Genomic DNA, 26597 nt, shown 5'->3' with positions numbered 1-26597 from the left:
TTCCCTCTCTCTTCCCTAGACAGTAAGTAATCCAATATAGGTTAAACATGTGCAATTCTTATAAACATTTTCACAATTATCATGCTGCGTAAGAAAAAATCAGATCAAAAAGGAAAAAAATGAAAGAAAAAAAAGCAAACAAACAACAAAAAAAGGTGAAAATATCATGTTGTGATCCACACTCAGTTCCCACAATATCCTCTCTTTGGGTGTAGATGGCTCTTTCTACCACAAGATCATTGGAACTGGCCTGAATCACCTCACTGTTGAAAAGAGTCACATGCTTCAGAATTGATTATCATATAATCTTGTTATTACCATATACAATGATCTCCTGGTTCTGCTCATTTCACTCAGCATCAGTTCATATAAGTCTCTCCAGGCCTCTCTGAAATCATCCTGATTGTTTTTTATATAACAGTAATATTTCATTACATTCATATACCACAACTTGTTTAGCCATTCCCCAATTGAAGTAAATTCCTTCAGTTTCCAATACTTTGCCACCTTAAAAAAAAGAGCTGCTATAAATATTTTTGTATATGTAAGTGCTTTTCCCTTTTTTGTGATTTCTTGAGGATACAGACTTAGTAGTAATACTAGGTTAGGGGGTATTTAGAGTTTGATTACCCTTTGAGCAGAATTCCAAATTGCTCTCCAGAGTGGCTGGATCAGTTCAGAACTCCACTTACAATGCATTAGAGTCCCACTTTTCCTACTTCCTTCCAGCATCCATCATTTTCTTTTTTTGTCATATTAGCCAATCTGATAGGTGGGAGGTGGCACCTCAGAGTTGTTTTAATTTGCATTTCTCCAGTCAATAATGATTTAGAGCATTTTTTCTTATGACTATAAATAGCTTTGATTTCTTCATCTAAATACTGCCTATTAATATCCTTTGATCATTTATCAATTGGGAAATGACTTATATTCTTATAAATTGAAATAGATTATCTTTATACTTGAGAAGTGAGTCCTTTATCAAAGATACTTGCTGTAAAGATTGTTTCCCAGCTTTCTGCTTTCCTTCTAATGTTGCTTGTATTGGTGGTGTTTATGCAAAACATTTTTAACTTAAAGTAATCAAAAATATCCATTTTACATTTCATAATGTTCTCTAGCTTTTGTTTTGTCACAAATTCTTCCATTCTCCCTAGATCTGATGGATAAACTATTCCCGCTTGAACAAATGTGCTTATATCTAAATCATATGCCCATTTTAAGCTTATCCTGTCTCCTAAGACATCCAGATCCATCTTCCATTGCTCTGATCTTAGGTCCCATAAGGTTCTGGAGGAAGAGTGATACTTGTGTCTTTGTCCAGCCTTGTGTTACTTAAAAATCCAAATCAAGACAACATTTTCATGATGTCATTGGACCGCTTTCAGAATAAAGGGCAAAAAATAACAATAATATGTATGTGGTATGAGATGTTGGAATCTACCTAGTTTCTGCCATGCTGTTTTCCAATTTTCCCAGCAGTTTTTGTAGAATATGAGTTCTTATTTCAGAACCAGCCAGTCTTTGGGTTTATCAAACAGTAGATTACTATCATCACTTTCTACCATATCTTGTGTACCTAATCAATTTCACTGATCAACTCTTCTTGTTTTAGCCAGTTCCAAATAGTTTTAATGATATTATGATTTTAGATTTGCTATTGCTAAGCCAGGTGAATGCTATAAATCATTAAAGTACAATTAATTTATACACCACAAAAATTCTTATAATTTGAAATAGAAAAGTCAACCAAGTTGTAGGCTCCATATCTCATAACCAGATATGTTTTTAAAAATAAATATAATCCTAATTCTTATACTGGGGAAGATAAAGCAAAAAAAAATGTTGTAGGCCATTTGGGTTAGGGACTGGATTTGTGACTTCATTTGTCTAGGGAATTCTCAGATAAGGGAAATGTGATTGGTTCCTTCTACATATAGTCTTTGAGATTTGCTCAAGATACTGAAAAATTAACTGATATACCCATGACCCAGCCAGACTTGAACTGGCATCTTCCTGGCTGTAATTCTCTATCTCCTGTGCCACATTCTTCTCATATGTCAATATTACTAATAAATCTTAATGCAGGATTTTAAAACAAAATTCTAGTTTTCTAAAAATGTTACAATAATTCCAAAGATTTATTCGGTATGAACAAGCACAGTTTATTCAGGGATGTAAGTATAGTTCAACGTTAGGAAAATGTTTGGCATAATTATAGTTTTTTTTAGATTAGGCCTTGGATGGTGTGGAGGCAACTAGATGGCTAAGTGGGTAGGGGTCTGGGCCAGGAATCAAGAAGATCTAAATTTAAATCTGACCTTTTCTATATCCTTACTGTGTGACTCTAAGTAAACAGTTTAAACTCAGTTTATCTTAATCCACTGGAGAAGGAAATGGCATATTTTTGCCAAGAAAACCCAGTGGACAGTATGGTTCATGGGTCATGGGTCCGTGAAAAGTGGGATACAACTAAACAAATGAAGAATAACAAAACAAATCTGATGCTAGGAAACCTCCTTTTACAATGCCAATCAGTGATTATTCTATAGTAGTTTATATTCTTAAAAAGCTAACTTGACACACTGAGAGATTAAATTACTTAACCCAACTCTTAACCAAATAAGGGATAGAGATATTCACTAAGAAAAAAAAAGAAAAAAGAAAACAAATAATATCATTTATGTAGAATTGAAAAGCTTTTGTGTGTGCATAAATACACACACAAAAAAATCGCTGCAAGTAGGATAAAAATCACTGCAAGTAGGAGGGGGGGAAATCTTTTTACCCAATATCTCTAACAGGAACCTGATACGCAAGTTATATGGAGAATTATCACAAAATTTTAGGACTAAGGATCACTCTATAATGGATAAGTAACCCAAAGGATATGCAAAAATAGTTCTCAGGAGAATTACAAACTAGCTACAGCACATGCAGCACTGCTCCAAACACTTAATTAAAATGTAAATCCTCACAACTTTTTAGTTTTACCTTACATCTCAGCAAATTGTTAAAAGTGACAAAAAATGGAATAGTCAGTGTTGGAGAGCAATAACAAGACAGGCATAATGATGAATTGTTAATGAATCTCTGAATTGGTCCAACAGTTCTAAAAACAGCGTGAAATTACTCAAAAAGCCCACTGCTTGGCATATATCCCAAAAGATCAGAAATTAAAAGGAAAATAAAACATCATCTTATATGTCAAAATACAGCACAAATTTGTGCTTGGAAAAAAATCAGAAACAAAGTAACCATCTTTTGAGAAAAATGCTAAAGATTGAAGTACATTGAATATATGACATAATACCACACCAAAAAAATGATGAATACGAAGAATTCAGAGAAGCATCAGGAGAGTTATATGAATTGAATATGCAAGTAAACAACATACAAGACCTCAGCAATATAAGTGAAAGAACAAAAGAATGAAACTTAAATTTGTGTATTTAAAGACCAATATTAGCCCTGAGAAGAGTTAATAAAAAGACACTTTCTTCCCCTTTTTGCAAAAGTAGGAGATTATGAGTTTGCAAGAAACAAATAATCTCTTCAGTTTGGGTTTGGATTTTTTTTTTAAATCTTTCAAATTCTTCTTTATTCTTAAATGTCCATCTTTTGTCCTGTATGGTTAAGCTCATGTTTGCAGGATGGGTCACCCTAGACTACATCCTGAGCTCTATTGTTCTTTAGAACTGTTTTTATTTCCTTCTCCCTTTTCTAGGAGAGGCAGAATAATCTTGGTTTATTCAAATATCTTTTTCCTTGGCTTGTAGAACTTATTTCTGAATTGAATTGTTTAAACATTTAATCACTATGTATCTTGGAGTTTTCAGCATTGGATTTTTTTTTAAGTGATTTGTAAATTCTTTCAATTTGAATTTCATTTTCTGAATTCAGAAATTCTAGCAGTTCTATTATTACCTTTATTATGGTGTTAAGGGCTTTTGGGAGACCTATAATCCTTAATTGCCTCTGTATATTTTATCTTTGTGATCAGTATTTTTGCTTGCATTGTGAGTAATTTTTTTTCCTTTTAAAATTTATTTATTAATTTTTAACTTTCTTTTCTTTTTGCGTTTTGAATTCTCTCCCTCTTTCTCACCATTCCCACCCACCCACTTAGAAGGCAAGCACAATTATGTCAATTATACACATGAATCATGCAATAAAACATATTTCCACATTAGTCATTTTGCAAAAAAAAAAAAAGAAAGAAAGAAAGAAAGCCAGAAAATTTGACTTCAGTTTGTACTCAGAGTTCATCAATTCTGTCTTTGGAAGTGGATAGCATTTGATCCTCATGAGTCCTTTGGACTTATTTTGGATAATTGTATTGATCAGAATAGCCTAATCTCACAGTTAACTGTCATTACATTTCTGTTACTATGCACAATGATCTCCTGGTACTTCTCACTTCACTTTGCATCAGTTCACATATGCCTTGCCATATTTTTTTGTGTGTGTTTTGTTTTATTTTTTAACCATCTCCCTCATCATTTCTTCTAGCACAATAGTACTCCATCACAATCATATACCACAGCTTGTGCAGCCATTCTTTAATTTATGGGTATCTCCTCAATTTCCAATTCTTTGCCACCACAAAAAGAGTTGCCATTAATATTTTGTATGTATATATTTCCTTTTTCTTTGATCTTCTTGGGGCACAAATCTATTAATGGTATTGATGCACATCAATTTTTTTTTGCTTTTTGCTTTTTTTCTTCCAGACATTCCTTTTCCTCTAGGTATTTGTTTTCCTAATATGGTATTCTCTCTCTCTCTCTCTCTTTCTCTCTCTCTCTCTCTCTCTCTCTCTCTCTCTCTTTTTGAGTCTTGCCATTACAAATTCACATTTTTCTCTTTTGTTTTTGTGGTAGGACATAAATTCTCCTCTCATAATTCTCATTTCTCTTTTAGACTACTCAGAGACAGTGTGTGTGTGGTTCATATTCTCTTCAAATTGTACACTTTTTTCCCCTCATCAAGTGTTAGATCATTTTCCTTTATTTTCTAGTAATTATACATGTCTGAACTCATTTAGAGTTCATTTAGCTGTGCTGTTCTTCATACTGTCTTTCTTGTTGATTTAATCCGTTTATGTTCAAGATTTTTGAGTTTTCTTCTTCCTCAAATTTTTGGTACTTGAAGTCTTTTTACATTTGGTCTCACTCTCTCCTATTTTCCTTATCACACCTTTTGGACTCTGTTGTCATGTTTTCCTTGGGGGCTTGATCTCCAAACATCTTTCACAATGGATCTCCCACTGCATCTAGGACTATTTCTGGTTATCTTGCTCCAGATGGCTCTGGAGGAAAAAAGGAGACAGGTGACCTTGCCCAGTCCTCCCTCCCTTAAATCCAGTTTATTTGCATGTCATGGCATCTCCTCCCTTATGTCAGAACTCTTTTGGAGAACAGAAAACAAACAATATCTTCTGCAATGGGTAATTCACAACTAACCAACCCAGATCTCTGACTCAGTTGAGCTTTAGATGATCAGAACTGGCCCCATTTGAGTACTCTGCTCCTTTTCTTAGCTATAGTGGAGTCCTACACAACCCTGAGATCTGTAATACCTTGCCCTGCGGCCTGTTCCCAATATAAACTTTTCTGAGATTATAGTGTTCCCTTATTCACAAGCATTTACATTACCAGGAAAATATGGACAATAATTAGACTAACTTTTGCTCCTACTAATTTTTTGGTATTATTGATCATATTATAGATTTTTGTAAAAGTAATAATGTGGCCTAATCTGTTCCTTCTACCAAATTATGAGCCCACAGGAATAACAGAATCAGAGTTGGAGCAGTCTTCTATTCCATCCTATATCTAAATTAAAATCCTATGATTTTATACTATACCTGAACAAACCTTTTCCTGAAAACTAGAGTGAGAGGGACCTCAATATTCCCATTCCATTCTTAATTGGAAGTTTTTTCTTTCAAATCTGTTTTTTCTTTTGGTAATTTCTACTTATTTCCTCTGTTTGCAGAATAAAGAAAGAATAAGTTCAGTCTATTACTAATTGTACCAAATTCTGTGATACTTCAGGGGTCTCTAATAAAATTTATAGCAGCACTAAATCAAATCTAATCACTGATATAACTAGAAAAACAATATAAAAAAGCAGCTGCTTGGACTTTGACATGGAGCTAGAAGGGCAAACTATTTAACTTTCACATTAGAGCCCTTGCATTATTGTCACATCATAATCTCCTTGAGTCTTCTCTCCTCCAAGTTAGACATCATTAATTCCTTTAATTAATCATTCCCTTTGGCATGATCTCAGCCATCACATTTATCAACATAATTGTTGGTCTAAAGCGCCCATCTAAGATTTGTTTTCATGTGTTCATTCTTTTTATTGGTATTATTAGATTTTACTGAAGAGGTTTCAGGACTTGTTGCAATTCACATAATATGATGTTAAGCCGTAGTGTTAGGAGATACTTTCAGAAGAGATTGTTCAATCAAGGTCAGAGGAAGAAGAAATGAATAGTGGACACTAGGAACTCCCTGCTGAGAGTAGTGAGAAGATAACCAGTTTCCATTCTTGTGACAAATAAGAGTATAAGCCATTCTGCCAGAAGGAATCAAGAAAGCAAGACTGAATTGTAATGTTCTGAGCAAGAAATTAAAGACCTTTGAGTCCAAGTTGACATTTTTATTACTTTTTCCAGTTGATGATAGAGAGTTTTGAAGTGAAAGACAAATTTGGAATGTGATCACTGATTAAGAAGGTAGTTCTGAGAAAAAAATTTATATTTCTAGATGATGGATTAAGATATAGGTACAATGGACTTTTTAAAAAAAAGAATGGAGTCCCATTTATTAGGGCTACAATATCTTCCTTACAAATCTAATTTTTAAAAAGGGAAAGGGAAATGGTAGGAAGACAATCGTGTGTAGGAGAATGAAGGGACAAAGGAAGGAAACTTATTAAAATGCTCACTACTATACTAAATGCTAGGAGTTTTTATATATAATATATGTATAATATATATTACAGTTACTAACCCTACACATATATGTAATAAGATATGTAATGACAATATAAATAATATTACATGATATAATAGATATATGTGTGAAATAATGGAATAATATATATAATACATAATCATATATAATAATATGTAATGAAAGATAATTGTAATGTAGAAAAAAGAAAAGGAGTTGAGACCCATCCCCTCCAAGTAATTCACAGAAGAAAAATAGAAGGAGCCAGCAAAACAGCAAATAAAACAGACTAAAAAGAAGCATGATTTCATAATCTCAAAAAGTAAATTAGAGATCCTCATTTTCCCCCAGTTAATGGGAGAGAATCTTTGACAGAACAAATCTCTAGAAAGGTGGATCTTCCTGAAGAGAAGTAGAAGATCATGAATCCCAGTCTGCTTTCTAGCACTTGGGCCGTTTTGTTTGTTTTTTTCATAACTCCCTGGCACATTGTGTCAACAGGAGGAGTTAGTGTATCCTTGTTCTTTGCTGCTAATTTAATGACTCTCCAATGCTGTCCCTCAGCAATTTATTTTCCTTTGAGGTTCAATCTATCCATAATATCACTCGACTGTGATCCTGAGATCTATGTCTCCCCTCTTTTCTCAGGAAGTTCAGTATCTAGCTCAAAGTCATATTTCTACAATTTAAACATTGTTCTTACATCTAGGAAATTCAATTTACTATTTGATATCATCCTTGCTTTTGAATTCATAAACTTTTTCAATTTTTGGAATTTTCATTTCTTTCTCCAGCTCAAAGGATCATCAGACCCTTTATTAGTATCCTAGCTCCAGAATCCATAACTGAATTTCTGCTGTCTCACCATAATCTCTGTTTGCCTTCCTAAACCTATTCTTTTTTTTTTTTTCCTTAGGCAATTGGGGTTAGATGACTTGCCCAGGGTTGCATAGCCAGGAAGTGTTAAATGCCTGAGATCAAATTTGAAATCGGGTCTCCTGACTTCAGGGCTAGTGATCAATCCATAGCACCACCTAGCTGCCCCCAAAAAACCTCTTTTTACCCTTCAGTCTGGCTCTTAATCACTCTAACATCTGCCTGATTTCCCAGGCCATCATCCTTATTTTGGTTTATTTTCCTCCCTTTAAAATCTTGACTCAGTAGTTAACCAATTCAATTGTACATGATCCTTCATCCTTAAATCCTTTGTCCCCTTGCTTTCTTACTTTTGATGCCCTTAGCAAATCCAGACACTGAATTATTCCCATCACTTTTCCTCTCTGTTCTTACTCATTCATGGCTGAACACCCTTGGAGAAGCCAATCAACCACAATTGCAGATTTATTTTTATTTATTTATTTTTTACAAATTTATTATCCAATCTCAATTTGATTCTTGTTATTTGAGGTTATTCTTTTTACTCTTCTCTGTCCCATTCTCTTTAAGATCTATTTCAAACCTCTTTTTTACTCTTGCTCCTCCCACTCAGTAGAGAAATTGTGAAATACCACTGTTTTTAAAAACTTGAATCCTGTTTGTTTCCCATCTCAACACTATATATCACCTTAATACCAGCTCTCAATCTCCTGCTTTTTTCCAGTCTCTTAAGATGTCTTTTTAAAAATATCAATCCCTTTCCACCTCTATTTGTGTCTTTAATTCCATTAGCTCAAGTCTCTTCCAGATCTTGTACCCTTTAGTCATTCCCATTTACAAGATAATTTTTAATGTCTCCCTACCTACTCCTTCCCTGTTCTTCTTTGAAGAAAAAGAAAAAAAACAAAACAAAACCTTCACACAGGCTATTATCTTTTCATACTGTGGTTCAATATCTTTTCTCCTTTGCATAGTCCAAATCATAGAAATAAACTGCTAATACCTGTTATCTTTACTTTTTCAGATCCTATTGAGAACAATCTCATACAGACTTTTTACTGTTTTGATATATTTGGGTCTATTAAATTATGAGAAGGTAGAAAATAAAGATATAAGTTTTGCGATAAGGGTCAGTAAAACATATATATGAAAAAGAAACAGATAAGAAGATACAATGAAATAGGGATAAGAATTATAGATAGAGTAGATAGAAATATCATTAATTTATGAATACAATTTAAAGTCATGTCAAATAAAAGCAAATGTTTTGCTGAATCACCAGTTTTTGTCAAATGATCCTTTATTAGAAACTCAAAACAGAATGTGAAGTGTGTGACATTACCATGACCCACAAAAGGGTTTGCAAATTTGTTTAATTGATATTCTTTAAGGTTAAAATATCTTTAATCAATATTTTTGTAATCTATAGTATATCATATTTTTAGGTAAATTAATACATCAAGAAATATTTATTCAAAGAGTCCAGCTAGAACATTTGTTACAATAATAATAATCCAACTCTAACATTTGTTACAATAGCCACTATTTTTTAATTAATGCTTTTCAATTTTCAAAAGATATACATGGATAATTTTTCAACATTAACCCTTGCAAAACCTTGTGTTCCACTTTCCCCTCCTTCTTCCCCACCCCCTGCCCTAGATAGCAAGTAGTCCAATATGTGTTAAACGTGGTAAAAATATGTTAAATCCAATATATGCATATATTTACATAATTATCTTAGTACACAAAAAAATCAAATTAAAAAGAAAAAAATGAGAAAGAAAATAAAATGCAAGCAAACAACAAAAAGAGTGAAAATGCTATGTTGTGGTCCACACTCGGTTTCCACAGTCCTCTCTTTCGGTGCAGATGGCTCTCTTCATCCCAAGACCATTGGAATTGGCCTGAATCATCTCATTGTTGTAAAGAGTCACATCCATCAGAATTGATCATCATATAATCTTGTTATTTCCATGTACAATGATCTTCTAGTTCTGCTCATTTCACTTAGCATCAGTTCATGTAAGTCTCTCCAGGCCTCTCTGAAATCATCCTGCTGATCAAATAACCAATATTTCAAGAGTCTAGCTAAACATTTGTTACAATAACCACTATTTTAATATTTGTACTAGCATCAATGGACATTTTTATTTGTGCCCAGATAAAAAAAATTGCCTTGAAGTTTAAATATCTATTTGTTTTTGAAAGGCAGAGTATAAGCTAATTTTATTTTTTTCAGATGCTCCCAAGTTTGTATCAAACCAAACAATCTATTATTCTTGGGAAGGAAATCCCATCAACATAAGTTGTGATGTGAAAGCTAATCCTCCAGCATCGATCCTTTGGAGTAGAGAAAAATCATTTTTGCCTTCCAAAAATGCCACAAATTTAAAGACTTACAGTGCAGGAAGAAAGATGATTTTAGAGGTAAGTGTTTACCATTTAAATGGATTATTTTGTGTGTGTTCTAAAATCAATTTTATGATATGCCTCATTATTATTAATATGCAATTGTATATGATTATAAATCAAATGTATGTATTAAATTATAACACTAATATAAATAATTATAATGTAATTATTTTGTTTTAATATAAATAATAAATTATAATATTTCATAAATATAGACAGTAAAGTTACTGCTTATTTTAGTCATTTCTTTCTTTCTTTTTTTTTTTTGGATAGTTTTTTGGATGTGATTTCATTAGTATAAAGAAGAAACTTCCTGTACAAATATATTTTGCCATGTATTCTGCAAATTCTGGTCTTAGCCACTGCTTAGGATTTCCGGCCAACATTTGTAAGAATTTGAACTGAACCCAGATCTTCCTTACTCCAAAAACTGTTCTTTATCTAATACTCCATGCTGCCATTTTGGCATCTCCCAAAATGGGCGACTGGCTTTTACTGGAAAACCTTCAGCTAGGAGGAACACACTGTTTCCCAGGACAGCTTATCTCAGTTTTAGATAATCACTTATTAGAAAGTTTTTCATCATATCAAATCTGAAATCATCTCTTTGCAACTCATTCCTCGTGGTTCTGTCGTCCAGAGCCTAGCAGAGTTGATGTTTCTAGAATGGACATGTCAAATTACTACCCTAGGGCACCACTCACCATCCTGGTGAATTCTCAAACCAAAATACCTTAACTACCACTTAGTTATGTGCTGATTTCTTGCCATTAGAATTTAAATTCTTTGAAGTCAAAGACTATTTCTCTTTTATATTTGTAGCTTTAGCCATTAGTACTATGCTTGACACATGGTAAGAACTTTAAATTTCTTCATTCTATCAGTCGTTCATTCTTATTACTGTCAACAACCTCTAGCTATCATATTCCCCCAGTCTTCTCCAGGCTGAACATCCTGGTTGTTTCACAATTTTTCATATGTAGGAGACTTCTAGATGGTACAATGGAGAGAGCACTGGACTTGGAGTTGAGAAGACAACTTCAAATTCTACTTCAGGTGCTTACTAGCTGTGTTACTCTGGTCAGGTCATTTAATTTCTGTCTGTCTCACTTTCTTGATCTGTAAAATGGAAATAATAATAGCAACTACCTCCCAGGGCTATAAGAATCCAGTAAAATAATATTACAAGGAGCCAGTGTAATTTGTAAGATCTTTACAAATCTTAAAGCATTATATAAAGGCTATATGTCCTGGTTTCCTAGTCCTGAATTCACCTCTAAATATTTAATTTATCAGTGTCCTTCCTAAAATTTAATGTCCAGAATAAGCATAATATTCTAAAAAGGAGGCTAACAAAGGTTTTTAATATGTTTATATGTGTGTGTAGATATGTATACATACATATGTATATGTATGTATTGATTATGTTTAGAAGAATATTGGATTACTGCTATACATGGAAAGGAGTGGAAGAAGGGAGGGAGAAAAATTTGGAACACAAGATTTTGCAAAGGTGAATGTTGAAAACTATCTTTACATGTATTTGGAAAAATAAAAAGCTATTATCAAGTTTTAAAATGTGTATATATGTGTGTACACGCATATACGTATATATGTTTGTGTCTGTATATGTGCATATGTGTAAAAATGTGTGTGTATATACATATATGCAATCTTATTAGATTTGTCCCAATTTGATTTCTAATTTTTTGAGATTTATTGAATAACTGACTCTGTTATTATGATATTCCAAAACATTTCTTTTCCTGTGAGATGCTACTACCTTAGCTGCATCCCTTTCTAATGAAATTCCTAAGAAATTTCCATGATCATGGTATATATGTGACCTTTATAACCAATCTCCTTTTTCCTTTCCTGTGCTATTAAATATGCAAATCTAAACAGACAGATATTCTTACATCTCCCCATTCTGAAAAACCCTAACTTGATCCATCCATCCTTACTTTCATCCCACATCTTTCCTTCTTATTTGGACCAAACTCTTTGAGAAGGCAATCAGTTAGCTTCTCCTTTCCCCTGATTTTCTTCTCAGATATCTGCTTTTTAGCATCTGATTTCATCATTCAACTGAAGCTACTGACTTCAGAGTTACCAGTGATCTCTAATTGCCAAATCAAATGTCCTTTTTTCAATCCTCATCTTTCTTGAGTTCTCGGCAGCCTTTGACAATTTTCCCAGATACTCACTTTTATTAGTTTGCATTACACTACTCTCTCCTAGTTCTCTTCCTACCTTTTTGACCATTTTCAATCACATTTGCTGAGTCTTATCCAGGTAGTTCTCAGTCTTGGTGGGTCTCCTCCACCCACTGGAATTCTCTTCTCTCCTGAGAAATCTCTGAGCAATCGCATTAGATCTTATGATTATCATCTTTCTGCTGATAACTTTCATATCTACTACTCTAGCCCTAACCTCCAGACTCACATATCTAACTATTATTGGACATTTCAAAGTGAATGTCCTGTAGAAAACTTAAACTCATTATCATTACCCCCAAAACTTTTTCAATTTCTGTATTACTGTTGAGAATACCATTATTTTTCCAGTCACCCAGGATCACAACTTCAGAGACATATTTGACTTTTCTCTATATGTAATCTCATTCTATGTCCATTAAATTAGCTATTCCTAACATTTCTACTTTCATAACATCTCATATACCTCTTTTCAACTTACAAGTTACCATCCCACTGAGGGTCCCTATCACCTCACAACAGAATTAGTACAATGGCCTTTTTGTATCACATCTCTCCCCGTTTCCAACCCATCTTCTACCTGGCTCTTCAATTGATCTTCCCAAAATATAGGTCTGACTTTTATCCTATCAGAGCTCTCTTCAGTAAAGTCCAATAGTTGCTATTTCCTCCAGGATAAAAATCTTATCTTTGACTTGTAAAGTCCATCATATTCTGGTCCTACTGTAAACCTAATTTCTTCCACAAATTCTGTGATAAGGTAAGACTGGCCTTTAATCTCTGTACCATTTCTCACAAATACTCCATTTCCTAATTCTGAGCATTTTTTGTCTTCCCCTTTGCCTGAGATATTTTTCCCTTTTCATCTCTGCTTTCTAGTTTCCCAAGCTTCCTTCAAGTCTCTGCTAAAATTTGTCAATTTTCCACATTGGTTGGTTATCTTCAATTTTATGTTGTTCATATATAATTGTTTTCATGTTGTCTCCCCCATTAAACTACAAGCTCTTTAAAATTAGGGACTCATTGTCCTAATGCTGGGCTTATAGTAGTAACCTAATAACTGCTTGTTGACTGACTGGCTGGCTAATAGACATGGCTAAACAAGAACTAACCTTCTCCCCATAAAACTATGACCTTCATTTGCATTTTTCCTTAGCCATAATTCAGAGGGTTTGACATGCTCTTCTTGTTCATGAAAATAGACTTTTGGCAATATGCTCAAGTAAAAGACTGAATATTACTTCAATTACCATTCACATCCAAAAAAAAAAAAAAAGCAAAAGTAAGAGTAATAACTAAAAAGAGGAGAAAAAAAGGAATTTCTGTAAGCTAAAACTCACAGAAAAATTGTTTTAAAACCTTCAGTATCATATCATTATCTCTACATTATCCTATCTATATACTAGCCCCTATCCTACCCTGAGTACCTCCCTCTGCATTATGGGTTATCATTATCAAATGTGGACCTAGAAAAAGTGGATGACTAAGAATAACAGTGGATAATGAAGTCACCCACCAAAATTTTCACCAATCACCCTAGCAAAGATTTCCCATACTTTTGTCCTTTATTCCTTCATGCTTGCCTCCTCCCACCCTCTAATCCAGGCTTTTCTATGGAATGTGGCAACCAAGTACCTCAACATCATCATAATGTAGCAGTCTCCCAGTGGTAGCATTTCAATTCAAATCATCCATCAATCAAATGGTGGTAGATCAAAAGCTATAACCCCACATTAAAAAAATAGCTGAGAGAAAAAAGAAATAGGGTAAAATAGAGAAAAGTTTAGCATCAGCAGTACCTTAGAAACAAATGTAGTGCAAATAAAAGAACTGAAAAGTAAGATAATGAATGGAATAGAAAATTTAGAATAGAAAGGAATCTGTTGAAAAGAATAAGAATTTTTTAATTTTTTAATTTTTTTTTTTTTTTTTGCTGAGGCAGTTAGGGTTAAGGGACTTGCCCAGGGTCATACAGCTAGTAAGTATTAAGTGTCTGAGGTTGGATTTGAACTCAGGTTCTACCGACTTCCGGGCCAGCATTCTATCCACTGCATCATCTAGCTGCCCCAAGCATAAGAAATTCTTAAAAATCATAGTGAATGGCTGGTACTATTAGAGAATGCTTTGAAGGTTTGCAAGATGCTTTATGTCTATTATTTCAGTTGATTCTTACAATAACCCTATAAAGTAGGTGCTTTTATTATATTCTGACAGAAGAATAAGCTGAATTTTAACCTGTCTCACCTAACTAATAAGTTTGTGAGGAAGCATTTGAATTCAGGTTGTCATACTCCAAGCCCAGTGCTCAATCCAGTATCAGCAAGCTATCTTCAAAACACCAGGGGAAATAAAACTCAAAAAAAAAAAAAAAAAAAGGCAATGACAAAACAAAACAGTACAAAAACAATTACTGTGATCTTTAATTGGAAGAATATGAGATATCTTTTGTCAAAAAATTGACCCAGAAAACAGAGTTCAGAGATATAATCTAAGAATTACTAGACTCTCAAAAGATTGGGGTGGGGGGGAGAATAAAAATAAATACCATGTGTATAGAAATTTTAATTGCCAAAGATTTATTGACACCACCGGGCAACGGGGCAAAGTGGAAAATAGAGTTCATAGGTCTTTACTAGACAGAGAATCAATGTGATAGCCAAATTTCTATTATAAGTGAAGAACAAGAAACAAACAAAAATAGGTAACAAAGATCACTAATCAAAATTGAATTAGAATTATGTATCAGTGATTAGATAAGAAAGAAAAGATTAGATTATGATGTTCCAAAAGGCAAAAAAGAAATAACTTGTTCAAGAAAATAATTGATCTTATAATGGAAGCCTGGAGTGGGGAAAATAAATTTTAACAGAACATTTCTATTTTTTTAAAATGGAGCCAAAAAGAGCCTTTGATAGGCAAGTTCAGAAGACAAAATACATTTTAAAATAATGTTCAGGTTCTTAATTTCTGAAAGGAATGAAGCTGTTATTGTCCCTTCAGAGTCCCTTATCTTTAAGTGTCACTTAGGGAACAAAGAGAAGTTGTAGGAGTGAGTATTTTTTTTTTTAAAAGTGAAGCTGAAAAACATAGGGAGGAAGCATAGTTTTTATTATTCATTGCAATTAGGGCAAAATATGAGAAAAGATTATTCAAATATATTGGTGTTGGTGGGGAGAATAGGTATAGCATAAGCTTTTCTTCTATCTAGGCCAAGAAAGGGAAGGCTTTTAAAAATTAATATAGTAAGAGAGAAAACTGTATTGCTTCAAACAGTATTTTATAATAGCAAATGCTGAATGTTGATTTCACTCTTTATCTTTTGTTTTTTCTTCTTATAAAAGGAGGGGAAGAGGAGAGAATAAATAGTTATAACAGAATTTGATGGATGGAGTTTAATGTATTCTACCATGACTAGATCCTTCCTTTGTCTCTTTTCCTTATGTTCCTGCCTCCTTTAGTCTTCTCTGGTGTCATTTAAGATATGTCATGATAAATAACAGCATGATAAAACAGCATTTGTTGATCTGTCCATATTATTGACAAATTAATAAATAGCATAATGTATGTGTGCATACATCTAAGTAATACAGATGTGTGGGTGCATACATGTGTATAAACATATGTGTGTGCACACACATAATTTAAATGGTAGATCTTCTCACTCCCTCTAGATTAAGCAAACTGTTTCAATTGCAAATAATTTTGCTTTTCTGGAACACTGAGGAATCATAAAATCATGGATAGATAAAATCTTGGAGGTCATTGAATCCAACCTCCCCCCAATTTTACAGATGAGTAAACTTAGAGAGATTAATGTTTGCCCAGATCATCCAACTATTAATGTCATGTCAGGTCTTGAATCTAGTTCTTTATGACTCCCTCTATTGGCTATATCATGTTTTTTCTTCTTTCTTCTCTCCCATCTTCTATGTATGTATGTATACCTACATTTTCTAATTCATTGCTTTAAAATATATTCAAACAACAAAAAACAATTTTTGGCTATAATATCAGTATAATAATAATATCATATACTTATATGTGTTATATAGTGTTTTGTACTTTATATAAGTACCTAATATAAACTAATAATATAAATACCAGGTAAGATGCAGTGTATTTGTTTTGTAGATGAAGAAATTGGAAATATTTATCTAAGAGAAGGTTTGAACTGGAGATATACCTCATAAAAATAAGTTTATTGTTCTACCTTCTTTCCCCCCATTTATTCTCTCTCTCTCCATTCACCCTGTTACTCCTCAAAAATGTTTTGCTACTCCCTCCCCCAATATGTTCTCTCTTTTCTCACATTCCCCCTTTCCCAAATTATTCCCCTCCTATTTTTCTGGATATTTCTATATCCATATTGAATGTGTATGTTATTTCCTCTTTGAGCCAGTTCTGATGAGAGTAAAGTTCACTCCCTTCCCCACTGTTCCCCCTCTTCTCCTCCACTAAACAAGTTTTTTCTTGCCTCATTTTTTATGGCAGATAATTTATACCATTCCATTTCTCCCAGTGCATTCTTCTCTCCCCACTTAATTTCATCTTTTTAAAAAATATTATCCCCCATATTCAAATCACCCCTGTGCCCTCTTGTTTATATATATTCCTTCTAACTGCCATAATAATCAGAAACTTCTAATGAATTATAAGTATCATCCTCCCATATAGGAATGTAAACAGATAAACCTTATTAAGTCCTTTATGTTATCACTTTCTTGATTACCTGAATCCTGTACTTGAAAATCGTATTTTCCATTCAGTTCTGGTGTTTTTATAATGAATGCTTGAAAATCCTCTATTTCATTGACCTTTTCCTCTGAAGGATTATACTCAGCTTTGCTGGGTAGGTGATTCTTGGTTATAACCTAGCTCCTTTACTCTTTGGAAGGTCATATTCCACACCTTCTGAAACTTAAATGCAGATGTCGTGTTAGCCTGACTGTGAGTCCACTATACTTGAACTGTTTGTTTCTGGATGCTTGCAGTATTTTCTCCTTGGCCTGAGAGATCTGAAATTTAACTATAATATTCCTGGGAGTTTTCATTTTGGGATCTCTTTCGTTCTTTCTTTTAGTTTACCTTCTGGTTCTAGAATATCAGAACATTCTTTGATAATTTCTTGAAAGATGATGTCCCAGCTCTTTTTTTTTTTTTTTTTTTGATCATGACTTTCAGATATTCCATTAACTTTTAAACTCTCTTTCCTGGATTTGTTTTCCACACCAGTAGTTCACATTGTCTTTTTTTCCTTTCTTTCTTTCTTTTTTTTTTTTTTTTTTGGTGTTGCTTTATTGTATCTTAATTTCTCATAGAAAGTCATTAGCTTCAATTTGCTCAATTCTAATTTTCAAGGAATCATTTTCCTCTCAATGAGCTTTTTTACCTCCTTTCCCATTTGGCCAATTTTGCTTTTTAAGGTATTCCTCTCCTCGTTAGTTTTTTGTATTTTTTTGTACCATTCTCTATTCTTTACCTAATAATTCCTCTATTACTTAATTTTCAAAATCCCTTTTGAGCTCTTCCGTGGCCTGAACTCAATTCTAATTTTCCTTGGAGACTCTGGATGTAGAAGCTTTGACTTTGTTATCTTCTTCTGAATATGTGTTTGTTTTTTATTACAACTTTTTTTTTAATTGAGGCAAGTGGAGTTAAGTGACTTGCCTAGGGTCACACAGCTAGGAAGTATTAAGTGTCTGAGGCCAGATTTGAACTTAGGTCCTTCTGGCTTAAGGGCTGGTCCACTGTGCCATCTAGTTGCCCCTTTCACTAATATCTTTTTTTTTAGATTTTTATTTTCAAAACATATGCTTGGAAAATTTTTCAACATTGATCCTTCCAAAACCTTGTGTTCCATATTTCTCCCTCTCTTCCCCCAACTCCCTCCCCTAGATAACATAATCCAATATATGTTAAACATGTTAAAATATATGTATACATCTTTATTCAATGATTATGCTTGCACAAGAAAAATTAAATCAAAAAGGAAAAAATGAGAAAAAATGCAAGCACACAACAAAGAGCGAAAATGCTATGTTGTGATCCACATTCAGTTCCCACAGTCCTTTCTCTGGATGTAGATGGCTCTCTTCATCACAAGATCATTGGAACTGGTCTGAATCATCTCATTGTTGAAAAGAACCACCTCTATCAAAATTGATCATAGTACAATCTTGTTGTTGCTGTATATAATAATCCTGGTTCTGCTCATTTCACTCGGCATCATTTTATGTAACACTCTCCAGGCCTCTCTGAAATCATCCTGCTGATCGTTTCTTATAGAACAATAATTGAATGTGTGTTTTGATCTTCCTTGTCATCATAGTAATTTTCTATGGTCAGAAATTTTTGTCTGCTCATTTTCTTAACCTATTACTCAGCTTTTAACTCTTTGATAAAGTAGGGCTCTGTTTCCAGATGCAATGTCCCAAGCTGTTTTCAGCTTCTAAGTACCTAATTACAAGCCCTCATTTTTGCCCTGGAACTGTCCCCGCCCCACTGTGCATTCTAAAGCAACAGTTCTGCTTTGCCAACGCTTGGGCCAGGGCTGTGCTCACATATCCTGTGCTGGGATTGCCCGGTAGGCTCTCACTGGTTCCACAGACCTTTTCTGATGACCTTCCAAGTCTTCTTTGGCGTCTCTGGGCTGAGAGATCTGGAAACCACCAGTGATGAGATTGTTTCAGAGATCCCAGAACTGATCCTACTGTACTGGCCTGGGTCAGATTGGGACCCGACCACTGGCGCTTCCTGCACTGGGACTGCATCCTGGTTCCACAGCCCTTTTCTGCTGACTTGCTAAAGTGTCATCTCCTAGAAAATGTTCCACTATGGCTTTTTGGGTGTTCTGATGATCTAAAAATTGTTTAGTCATTATTTAAAGGAATTTGGAGTGGTTTGGGGAAGTAGCTGGACCAGTTCCTGCCTTTGCTCCAACATCTTGGCTCTTCCTCCTGTTCTAATGAATCAATCAATAAAAGAGCCAGTTTCCAAAAGAAGGCTTTCAACATCTTATTTAGTGTTCTTGATTTCATCGTGAAGTAAAATGGGCCTAGGCCATGTTTTATAACAAATGAAAAGTTCTTTTAAAAGTAGTTTAGAATTAAGTAAACTTGTTGCATTAAAAGACAAATGTGAATAGAATATTATTTGCCATTTTAGGTAGACTTTTTCCATTTTAGCATGGGAATTAAGAAATAGTACCATCTCCTACTTTAATATATGTAAAATTCCTCCGTTTGGGGAGCTATGTGTCTGTGTATCTTTTGTTATTTTAATGAAAAAGGAAAAGTAGTGACAGCACCTGTTAGGAAGTTATTCCAGTAGTTCAGTCAGTGGAAAATTAATAACTGCTTCATTCATAAATAGGATTGGAATGGAATAGAAATGAGAAGCATTTGTTGAAGTAAAATTGACAGAATTTTATAATTTGGAAGTCAGAAGGGAGAGAAAGAAAAGAATCAAAGATAATCTCAAGTTCTCAAACTTGGAAATGGATATATATAGCCAAAAATATGACAAGTCTCTTTTGTCAAGGTGGTTATAAATTCAAAAATATAATTAATTTGGTCATGGACCTGTTGATTTTGAAATGCCAGTAATAATATACAGGTAGAAATGACTTATAGGTGATTACAGAAGTGTGCTTGGAATTCAGAAGAAATGTTGGAGAAAAATAGATCAATTCTTTCAATAATTATATTGTTATACCTTCTTAATATTCCAAATTCTGATTAAATTTTGCCAACTATATGATTGCTGTTTCATGTCAGTTTTGCAAACAGTTTACAAATCTTGAATGCAATTTGCCCAATTGGATCTTAAATAAGAAGAGGTTTCAAATGGAGACAGCCCTAGTATTAGATAAATTATAGCAATCAATTCATATGGAAATTTTTTAAAATGTTGTTAAATATTGTTAATATAATTCTTGAATAGCATATCTATTTTGAAATTTCTCTACAAAATTGATATTTATTAACATTGGCCTTATAAACATATCTCTAAACTATTAAATTGTTATCAGCCTTTTCATCTAAATCTCTAGTGAGCTAATCCTCTATAGTCCAGTTTCTTAAATTATGATGGACAACTCCATATGGGGATTTCATAACTGTAGGGGTCATGAGGTTATGATTTATTATCAATAAATGTTTGATTTCTAAAATTATTTTATATACCTATATACCTGGGTCACATAAAAATTTCTCAGGTAAAAAAGGGTCATGAATGAGAAAAGTTTAAGAAGCTCTAATCTACAGCAGTAGTTATCAGATTTTTGTTCTCGGTATACTTTTATACTATCAAAAATTATTGAGGATATGTCCAAAGAGTTTTTGTTTTTGTGAGTTATATTTATAGATATTTGTCATATTAGAAATTTAAAACTAACTTTGAATTTGTAAACTCTCTGAAAAGTTTTGAAAGCTCTTCAGGGTTTTCTGGGCCACACTTTGAGAACCATTGCTCTAAAGTACATTATTTCTGGGTAGATAATAAATAAATCTGTGTAATAATAAACTATGTTATAAAGTTGTATCATGATACCTAACAACCATATAATAAATCAGAATGACCTTTATGATATATTTGTAAAGCATTTATTTCTTGATACTTGTACTTTCAAAAAAATTTTAAAAGTACAAGTAATTATAGTAAAAATATGTTCAAATAATTAGTACTAGTATTCTTTCAATTTACTTTATCATAGTGACTGTTTTAAACACAAAATATTTGCTAAACAATAATAATAATCATTAAAAAGTAGGAATGATTAAAATACCACATCACTCAAAAACTCGAGTGTCCCTCTTTCACCAATGTGTAGCACATTTATAGAAATCCAGCAGAAAGGTACATGAAAGACAAAAGAAAGAAAGCTACCTTTCTATAAGGTACCATAGTTCTTATATAATCTTTTCATAATTTATCATTAACATATTTTAAAACAGTCACATGCAAATGAGCTGATGGACCTCAGTGTTCTACAACCATCATTATTTTAGTTATTATTCTGCCTTCAAAGAAGGGCTCTCAGATCATCTGAAGAATGGTTCTCAATCTGGTTCTCAGAATAATCTTTGTCTTTCCTCGAAATTTTCTCCGAAAGACTGTTTCTAAGTTGATTTTATCAGTTCTCTTTACACAAATGTTCCTTTTCTACCCCTCTTAGCAACCAAGCTGTTCACATATGAAAGGGGCCAAGCCTTACATAAGAAATCATGCTGCCAGCCTCAAGGATTTGGAAATGCTAATGATTGACTAACTATAATAATTAATAGACAGTTAGGTGGCCCAGAATATAAGTGCCAGATTTGGAGACTGGAAGACCTGAGTTCAAATGTTGCCTCAGACACTTACTGAACTATGTGATTCCACACAAGTTAATGAACCTTTCTAAGTCTTTCTCCTCTACAAGTAGAAATATTCATTATAACTAACTCACAGTTTTTGAGATAATATATATAAGGAGATTAAATGAGATAAGATCTATAAGTACTTCTCAAATTCAAAGTGCTATATAAAGGCTAACTTATCTTTTCATTAATTTGTCACTGCATTTCCTTACTTTTAAAATAAGTTATTTATTTTAGCATTCTGTCATCTGTCATAAGAACCTTGAAAAATTTTATTGAACACTTTCCTACTTTGTTATTTTTAGAATTGAAATAATTTAGAACAATTTAGAATTGAACAAAAATTTCAACATACTTGAACCATTTTTGTGTCATTTACAACAAATGTTAGCCATTTGAAGCCCACAATTTGATGATCTGCTAATTAATAGCTATCTCAAATATCATTAACATAGATTCTTTTTTCTTTTTAAAATTAACATAAACTTTGAAACTGATCTTTTAGTTAATATTATCTCTTTATTAGTCACATATTTATGTTTTTTTCTTTAAACTAGAGTTGAAGTTAACAGGATTCTGATGCAAACACACTTTCTTAATGATAGCTATGGAAATTGAAAATTAAACCCATTTCTACTGGCAATTATTTCCCTTGAAATGATCCTTCAAAATTGTGTGTTTTGAGACTAAAATTTGAGCACTAAGGCATAACAGCCTATAAGGTTAATTATGCATTTCAAATTAATTTTGAATGTATTTCAAATAATTTTAACCACTTCTTTATCTACAGTAGGAATAAAATCATAGAAATTAACCTCAAATTCAATTTAAAAAACTGGTCTTAAATATCAAGAAGGTCATAAAATCAATCAATAAGCATTTATTAAGATCATAAATTTTGAACTGTAAGAGACCTCACAAACTGTCTTATCCAACTGAGGCCTAGAAATAATTTGCCTGAGGTCACACAGGTCTTAAAAGGCAAAGTCAGGATTTGAATTGAGGAACAAGATTAGTGCTCTTTCCTCTGTGACAGAGGTTTTAAGGACTGCTAAACACTCCAATGACTCCTGTTTATGTTATACTAAGAAACTTTCCAGGGAGAGTTTTTAAAATGAAATAGTTTTTCTTCCCAATCCTGTGGTTTAGAGTTAATATAATAAAAAAGTAGGGTTAATTAAAATCTTGTTGAATTCTTCCTAAATTTTTATCAAGTCTCTTATAAAGGTAGTAAATATAGAGTAAAAATTTAAAAATAACTATCATATAACACATTAAGTTATATTCCATAGATCAGTTATATCCTCAAAGGCTTACTGGTATATTCTTGATGTTGTAGAATAATTTATGATTTTTTTCTATATAATTGAGGACAACAAATAATGTCACAAGCATTTGTTTCAGTAAGATAGATAAGCTTCAGCTGCCCTGTTTATTCATGATCTTATCTAGATATCCACTAATACAATATATGGTCCAATTCCCTACCTATACTCCAAGACTCACATACATGCATATATATACACACACACTTGTGTACATATAAGCATTTATATATACATGAGAGAGAATTATATATGGATATATGTGCATATGTGGATATATACATGTATGTGTGTAAATTTATACAGGCAAGAGGCAACTAATGATGCAGTGTATAGAATCAGGAATCAGGAAGAACTGAATTCAAATAAAGTCTCAGGAACTAGCTATGCAATTTGAGCAAATAATGTATGCTTTCTCCACTTCCTCATATGTGAAATGGATATAATAAATATCAAATATCTCCCAGAGTTGTTATTGTAATGCCAGAGAAACTGAGGCAAGATAGAAATTAGAGAGTTTTTAATATTTTATTTAGGTTTCTGAGAGGGAGAGATTTTCTGGAGGCAGAGCACAATCCATTCTGCCTCCGTGGCTGAATTCCATGCTGACGAATCCAGCAGCAAATGTGAGATTCTAATGATTTTTATATGTGGCTCCAAGATCATGGGAGACAAAAGCAAGGGGTGGCATCCGAGCATTGGTGAGCTTGGGAATTTCCAGGCAGGGACCATCAATTCAATTCTGATAGGTTGGGGGTAGGACCATAAATTCTGATAATTTGGGAGGATTTAGGAGCCAGGATGTCTGAACTCTCCCTTATCTGAAATTAAATATTTACAGTTTATGATGCTAGGGTAGCCAACCTTAAATTATATCAGTCTTAATGGTCAGGAAGGGGGAATTGAGGCAGAACAATTCAAGGAAAGTGAGGTAAAACAATGAGGGAAACTGAGACAGGACAATAAAAGGAAACTGTGGCACAATATTATGAGAATCAAATGAGATAATATTTGCAAAAAGCTGTCTGACACAGTGCCTGATGTGTATATTAATGATATTTTAATTCCTTTTCTCTTCTCCATGTGTTCACCTCATCCCCCTGTTATTTTTAGTTGGAGAGCACAGAGCTCTTTCAGCTAAGGAAATGGCTATTAGTCCAGGAACAGAAGAAACTTCTTCTTTTTGATTCTTTTAAAGCCTCAATTCTGGGATTGTTTGTCATCTCCAGGCAAGAGATGAGAGAAGTTTTGCATAGATATACAACCTAGAGGATTTGTAGACAATAATAGTAAAAGCAGTTTACCTGGGCAGGTTCACTATCTTACTTAAGGACCTGGGGTATATAATTCTATAGTTCAGGCTTAGAGAATAGTCCTTATTATCACTGAAATTGAGGAAAAGCTTTTATTTAACCTGATTTTCTATAAAATTATCTGCAAATTCCCAGTTTCTTATAGGGCCTTATTCCAAAAAGGTAAATTTTCTCTCTGTGGCTCATTGCCTCCACCTATAATTACTCTAGAAAATTTTCTAATATACTTAAAGAATCTAGTTGATAGCTAAGATATTATAGTAAGTGATGTTGTAATACTATATATTAATTATATTACATATTTACATATATTACATGTAATATACATTGTAATATAATGTATAATATACAATGTATTCTATATTAAGCTGTATTATAGCCAAATACCGGGGGAAGAAAGTATCTCTAGCTCCTCTACAGCTAAAAGCTAACAACAGTAACAGCTAACATATATATATAGAGAGAGAGAGAGAGAGAGAGAGAGAGAGAGCGAGAGAGCGCGCGCACTTACTGTGTGCCAGGCACTGTACCAAGGACTTCACAATTGTTATCTCGTCTGATCCTCACAACAACCCTGGGATATTACAGATCCTCAAAGTGCTAAGGAATGTGAGCCTTAATGCCAGATATGGTACTTTTAATAATGGGCCCACCCTCTCCTGACTTCTCCACTAAACTGACCCCATTATTATACCCACTTTATCTCATATCTTCATTTATTCCTTTCTACTTGCTCTTTTCCTGTTTCCTATTCCCATGTATCCTCCATACTTAATAAACCTTCACTTGATCCTACCATCCCCATTCGCTATCATTATAGATAAGTCTTGTATCTAGCTGTTTACATGTTATTTTTCCATTAGGATATAATCTTCTTGAGGGCAAAGACTGGTTTGTTTTATTTTTTGCCTTTCTTTGCATCCCCAGCACTTATCCGATGTCTGACACATAGTTAACAAATCTTTCATTTTTTTTTTAATGGTGGATCTATTTCTTTCAGAAAGGACCTGAAATTTGAGATTGATATCAGAATAAGACTGACATACTGGTAAATTTTACCTTTTCCACAGGGCTACACATAATCTCTGACAGATATTTAATGTTTCCCTGTGGTTTAGAATTCCCCTGGAAGCTAAATATTATTAGAGCTACTGAGCAAGCAGTTCCATTTCCTTGTCCAAATATATGCACTGGATTTTCTCTCCAAGGATCCTTTTTTCAATAATTAAAATCTTGGAAACATCTAAGCTTGTCTTAACATGTCTGCTTCTTCCATGTGCTTCTGGAGGAAATGACTCAGCGCTACATCTGCTATTATTTTTTTAAGCTAGAGAAATCCATTATCATATTTCTAGTATTCAACCTGTGCTCAAAAAATAAAAAAGCAGAGGTGGCCAGCAACTTGATGTCCAGAAATTCTCCCCTTAGGGCTTCTGGACAAATGCAACTCATCTTGTTCTTCAACTACAAATCACCCTTAACTGCTCCCTGAGGAAAGAAACTACTTAAGAGCAGACTGTCTCCTTCCCAATCCATAAACTCCAAATCCACAAATCCATAATCCACATAACTGTGCTTCAGTTTCTCTCCCCAAAGGGGAAAGGAAATAAGAGAGACAGAGGAAGAGAGAGGGAGAGGAAAGAAGAGAGCTAAAGTGAGAGAAAGAGGGAGTGAGTTGTTTGTTCAGTCTATGAAGGAGAGACTGCTTTTTAGGTTGGCCAAATTCCATTTTGCCAATAGACAGGAAGCAATGTCTCTCTCCTCTCTAAAACTCAAACATTCTCACTTGTGGAAGGTTTTAAAATATATTTTTGTTGTTGTTTTTTGTTGTTTTTTTTCCCTAGGCAGTTGGAATTAAATGACTTGTCTTTAAATGTTTCCAAGCAGTTTCCTTCCCAGGAATTTCCTCATATTAAAGTGGATTATCCTTCTTAGAAAAATTTTATTCTCAATATTCTGTTATTAGTTATTCCCACCAAGCTTATGGATGACTACAAGGAAGAACTGCTGATTGACTTTAAAATATTACTTATTAGATATGGATAGAACATGCTTTCAAATTCTCTTCTCTCTCTCTCTCTCTCTCTCTCTCTCTCTCTCTCTCTCTCTCTCTGTCTCTGTCTCT

The 26597-nt window shown here is 33.4% G+C and overlaps 1 protein-coding gene across 1 annotated transcript in view; it reads left to right on the top strand.

Annotated features, from left to right (window-relative positions):
- Positions 1–26597, top strand: part of NCAM2 (neural cell adhesion molecule 2) — a 285546-nt gene that overhangs the window by 142323 nt on the left and 116626 nt on the right. The window contains exon 10 of the mRNA XM_051984853.1: positions 10087–10274. Coding sequence (XP_051840813.1) covers positions 10087–10274 — 188 coding nt within the window. The remainder of the gene's footprint in view (positions 1–10086; positions 10275–26597) is intronic.

This window comes from Antechinus flavipes, chromosome 3 (genome assembly GCF_016432865.1).
Source record: "Antechinus flavipes isolate AdamAnt ecotype Samford, QLD, Australia chromosome 3, AdamAnt_v2, whole genome shotgun sequence".
Taxonomy (NCBI): domain Eukaryota; kingdom Metazoa; phylum Chordata; class Mammalia; order Dasyuromorphia; family Dasyuridae; genus Antechinus; species Antechinus flavipes.
This window is presented reverse-complemented; position numbering and strand designations above follow the sequence as displayed.